Source organism: Bremia lactucae, linkage group LG15 (assembly GCF_004359215.1).
Source record: "Bremia lactucae strain SF5 linkage group LG15, whole genome shotgun sequence".
In the NCBI taxonomy this organism is placed as follows: domain Eukaryota; phylum Oomycota; class Peronosporomycetes; order Peronosporales; family Peronosporaceae; genus Bremia; species Bremia lactucae.
In genome coordinates this window covers 739,031-744,695 of record NC_090624.1, presented here as the reverse complement: position 1 = coordinate 744,695, position 5,665 = coordinate 739,031, and the positions used below count along the sequence as shown (strand labels likewise).

The 5,665-nt window shown below is 44.7% G+C and overlaps 1 protein-coding gene across 1 annotated transcript; it reads left to right on the top strand.

Moving 5' to 3' along the window:
• Positions 1-2,615: 2,615 nt before the first annotated feature.
• Positions 2,616-3,228, top strand: CCR75_008729 (uncharacterized protein; the record flags this gene model as incomplete). The annotated part of the gene is made up of 2 exons (XM_067966779.1): positions 2,616-2,760; positions 2,828-3,228. The coding sequence occupies 2 exons, from the start codon at positions 2,616-2,618 to the stop codon at positions 3,226-3,228; spliced, it is 546 nt and encodes a 181-aa protein (XP_067819180.1).
• Positions 3,229-5,665: the final 2,437 nt, after the last annotated feature.

Genomic DNA, 5,665 nt, shown 5'->3' with positions numbered 1-5,665 from the left:
TGGGCGTCTCCACAGACGACCCACCAACGTGGCCCCTTTTAGGTGGCATCTTGGGCGCCGTGTATGGAAACACGTGCGCTAGAGTGATCGAGTGGACTAGAGGCGCGTAAAGATGCTCGCAGTTCCTCTTTCCTCTTTGACGATTCTAAAAATTAAAATTCGTCCTTAAAGTGGGGGATGGTGTAACGGGCTAAAGTTGCCCTAATCTTACACAGTTTCCGTTAAGTACAATTGGTGTACTTAAGGGGATGGTCAATTACTAAATAATAGTAATTAGACCAACCACTCGGGTGTGGTGCACATTTGTGACCAACCCTTGTGGATGTGATGCACATGGGTGCATTCACATTAGGAGGGATGACGCCCACATCAGCAGGGATGACGCCCAGCGTCATCAGTTACGCGAAGTATCTAGAAAGATACGCTCGCAATACATATTAAATGATATCTATAGAGATAACATTTTAATTGGTAAAAATAGGTATTTGTATTTAATTCTATTAAACATAAATCAGTCTGAAAACTACTTCCTACTTGGTAAGTGCGCACGAGGAGACGGATTACCGCTCCCGTGACGACACTTAATCAGAGAACTTAGTGTGTTGGGTGAGGTCGCTTGCGCGCTCACCACAACTACCTCACTGTGCTAGGGTGTGTGTTTAAGTAGAGCGTCGCCGCATTATGACGTGCCCGCCTACAGATATATTCCACAGACTTTGTGTTGGTAAAAATGATAACAGTTAATGACTGGTGGTTCTGTGACATTTACTCATTGTACCCTTGATTTCCGCTTATTTGGGACATGAAAGCAATCGATCCTGCTTGCCGTTAAGTTTGTCAAGTATGTAAAGTATTCCGCTGGATTCGGCGTCTCTTCATCGTCCACCAGTGCCGCTAAAATTCGCGCATCTGCTAGTCCGAGCATGATAGTGATATTATTTAGTAGCAAATTTGCCGAGAGCTCACCAGTTCCAGAGCTCTATGTATCGACAGCATCAAGAGTATGCTGCTATGAGGCAAGGCCAGGCGATGTCCCAAGCGCCTACACCTGCAGCGTGCAGCAGCATCAACGAATATGCCTCCTGACTACGTTCCACAACAGATGGGTTGTATTCGATCCCCTGACACTCGCTAGAGGAAGCTATTAATTCGTCTTTTTGATGGAAAAGAGCTTTACGAAGGGTTAAGTTCTGGGTTTCTTGATTGGGATCATCGGTTCGTCAGGCGGCTTGTGTTGGCCCAGATGGCATGTGGATTTGATTGGTCTGAAAAAGTCAAGGCTGAATTACTTGTAAATTACCTGGGTGGTACTGCGGAGCGGCACTACCATAGGCAGATTGAAACTTGGTGGCAACAGCACCCTACTCTGCAGTATGTGATAAAATGGTTACATCAATTTTTCGGACGACAATTACCCAATCTCAAGCCAACGAGCTTTTAACTGCAAGAAAAGACTTAAAGAGGTCTTGGCCTGAATACTATTTGTTCCTCGTCGCAAGTGAGCGACGCGGCTGGCGGTGCAGAAGCGCTGGTACTTGAAAACATTGTGCAGTACGCTTCTACGAATTTGCGTCACGTACTAATGGCTAAGTACGATAATAATCGCGTGGATTATCTAAGACACGCGGAGGAGCTGGCACACTTTGCCCAAGCAATTGACTCTGACGAGCGAGGCACAAAGACTACTAGACAGGATGTCGTACTGCATGTAGCGGTATCAAGGTCAAGAACAGAAACTAGGACCTGTTACAATTGCAACAAGGTTGGTCACATTGCGACAGATTGTCGTGAAAAGAAGAACAAGAATAAAAATAGCGGAGATGGACGTAGGCGTGGAGTTAACATGACTCTTGCTGTAGTCGATGATTTGACCAATGTTCAAAATCATTGGATATTGGGCAGTGGTTTTAGTCGTCATATTGTGAGTAACGAGCGCATGCTAAAAGAATTACGCGATTGCGAAAGTGAATGCATGCTACCAAATGGTCAAACGCTTCGTGTCACAAAAATCGGTTCAGTCTTACTTCGAGTGCAGGTTGCAGGTAAGTCAAGTATAATTTGACTGACTGATGCTCATCTCGCACCATCAATTACGAGGTACATAATGTCGTATGGGATGCTGAAGGAGAAGGGCTTCAGCCTTGCGTACGTAAATGTCGTTCGGTCTTTGGTGCAGGCCAAGGCTGGTATCGTGGTATTCAATGTTCAGATGAACAACCACGTACTGATGGTAAAAGCTGAGCCAGAACTTTCAGTCATGGCGCCGCGCAATTTTATTATGTCGATTATTGATGAAGAAGAGAATGCCAATCTTGATTTAGATGCAACACCACGAAGTTTCGAGGCACCTAACCTTCACTGTCATCAGTGTAAGGTCAGCTAGTTTTAGGGAAAGGTGCCCCGTATCAAAAATATTCCAAGTAGCTAAGAAGTCTTAGCAACTAAAAGTAAATTCTAAGGCTTTAGGAAAGAGAAAAGAAATTGTACTGATATAATAAGTTTTTTCATAACGATCTCCTGTGTACTGGCTTTAACATAGGGAACTGCTAATGAGCTCTCACCTTTCGCTAATGAGCCCTCACCCACTAATTGATTGGTCAAATCCACTCATTTTTATGGCTTTTGATTTGTCAAAATCACTCATTTTAATTGCACCACTACATAACCCCTCAATTTCACTGCGCTACTATTCCGGAATCAGTAAGAAAAAACACGACCATACGTTCCGTAATAACACACAAAAGAACGTGACCAACAACCGTGTCAAACATCCTGCGACCACCAAAATCAGAGTATAAATCCTTTAAATATGCTCGCGATTCAATAGACAGCCAAGAGTACGTATTGACCGTCAAACGGACGAAAACGGCTGGAAATAAAAAAGGAGGTGAAGTAGAAGGCTTGCGCTTGTTTGTTCGTAGTCAAGAAAATCCCTTGTTGCTGCAAGACCACGTCAGCAAAGAGGCACCAGCCGCGCAACCAACTGTTTATGCAGCTGTGCCGTTCAACGAGTGGCTCAGATCGGTGGGCAGTAGTGGTCGTAAAGCGACAATAGAGACTGCCAAGCAAAGAATTGCTGACGAATTTCGAGCTGCGTCTGAACATCGCCAAAGGGTGCATCTCGATCATTTTGCGGCCAACCCGGATGCTGACACCCATAACCTGAGCGAGTGCAAGGCCGTGGAAGGTCTAGTGGATCGACGTCAGCTCGCTGTGAGCTTTTTTTAATTTGAACATGTCGAAAATGCCGTGCTTCCACGTCAAAGATGCAGGAATTGCACTAAAGTGGGTCGCAATTCCAGAACCTATTCACAAAAAAGGCCTGCACCCCCAATACTTCCATTGATACCAAAAATAGATCCACCAATCCTGCCCTCTTTGCCTTTATAAGCCTATAATGGTCGTATGGTCGTGTTATTTTCTCTCGCGCTGTCGGAATGGTGTAGTTTTTGCTTAATGGTAGCACAGTGGAAATTTTGGGGTGCAATACAAATGAGTGAATTTGAACAATCTATTAGCCATGAATCTGAGGATATTTAACCAATCAATTATTGGGTGAGGGCTCATTAGCGAAAGTTAAAGCCCATTAGCGGTTCCATTAATATATTAAAAAGTATCTATGCAATGCGTCTCCTTGCGTGACGCCTTATCGTGGCTTAAAGCGATTGGCGCTATTTAGTCTTTTTGCGTCAATATTACCAAATTTGGAATATTTAAGATATTAAGTCAAAATTAATGTAATAACTTCTTTATTGATTTCCCAACGTAGGAAGCCTTCACATCCTACGTGGCAATTCTATTGTGTATGAATTGACTCTGCGATGCAGTACACGAAAAGGCCCAATGAACTTTGGTAGTAGTTTACTGCTAGCCACATTAGTGACTAATCGCTTAGGTAAGTTTACCGTAGAGAGTAGCACTAGATCATTAATATTAAATGAATGAACATTCGCTCTTCCATGTTTGTCTGCATTCCGTTTCTGTCGGTCCACTGCGTTAGCAATGGAATCCTCAACGAAACAAATAACTGATTCTCGAGTTAGCAAAAAATCTTCTGCTAGCTCATTTGTTTTGTCTTTTCCAGTACGCTTTGTGCGCACTGCCATGAGATCTTTCTCATCTTCGATATCGATATCTTCGACATCGACATCACTCGCGTCGTTGTTAACTTCGACGCGTGATGAGTATGAGCCAGAAAAATGGTTTTGCTCGTGCGAGGCCACCTTTCCTACTTAAACTGGAGGATCCCTTTAATTGGGTGGGTATGCGAGAATGGCGTAAGCCATTCACGAAGAACGGTGTATTCGTTGTAGACGCTTGCACCGAATTATTGATGGCGAATTCGACCATCGTTAAAAACTCGCTCCAATTTGGATATGAATGGACGTAACCTCGAAGTATATCTTCGAGGACGCGATTTACGCGTTCTGTTTGATCATCCGTTTCTGGATGATCGGATGTTGACAAAGTCAGCCCTGTTCCGAGAGAGCAGAACACGGATTGCCAAAACTCCGCCGTGAATCGTGAATCTATATCCGAGACCAATTCAAGGTGTAGCCCATGGAGTTTGGAAACCGTGTCGGTAAAGACACGGGCACAGTCCGGAGCCGTAATCGACTCTGGTACTGCAGCAAGATGTACCATCTTGCTGAAATTGTCTACAAAAACAAGAATTCCGTTATTTTTGTGATCGTCTTCGGGAAATCCGAAGATGAAATCAATAGATACGGACTGCCAACCTTCTGCCGAAAGTGGTAGAGGTTGGAGAGGTGCACGGGATGAAGGGCTAGGCTTCACCTTTTGACATGACATACCTCGCAAGCACGAATGTACTTGCGCACGGACTGATACTGGCGGGGCCAGTAAATGTCGTGACATACTGTGAGGTAAGTCTTCTCATGTCCACGATGTCCACTTATTGGAGCATCGTGACACTCATACGTGATGCGCAAGCACAAATCATTGTGAACTGGAACGACGACACTTGGAGTGTCGCCGGTAACGGCTGTGTAATAGAATAAGCCGTTGCGCGTTGTGTAATGATCGGATGACGATCGATATAAAGCCGGTAGATATTTAAAAGATTTATCGGATGGATTCATTAAATGATCCATCAAACACAGAAGGTCCTTATCTTCTGTGTAGGCTTTCTTTATGTCATCAACCAAGGTTGATGACGGAAAACTCGTAGTGAGTGTTACAACTGTGGGATTAATTTCACTGTTGGAGTGCCGAAATCGAGTCGGCGTAATAACGCATCAGCGACGACATGAAGTCGTCCTGGTTTATATTCGACGGAGAAGTTATACTCCGCGAAGAAGGACAGCCACCTCGCCATTCTTTGCGAGAGGTGTGGAGTGTTTACGGCCGTACGTAATGACGCATGGTCCGTATATACGATAAACGGTCTATCTCCTAGGAGGTAGACCCTAAATTTAGCCAATGCATAGTTCATGGCAAGGAGTTCCTTGTCATGCACTGGGTAATTGCGTTCAGCTGGTTGCAGCTGACGCGATTGGTAACAGACGACGCGCTCCGCGCCATCTGTATCGTATTGCATTAACGCACAGCCGATTGCGAAATCGCTGGCGTCACAGACCACATGGAATGGTCTGTCTTGATCTGCAATCGCCAAGATGGGCGATTGCATCAAGCTTTGCTTGAT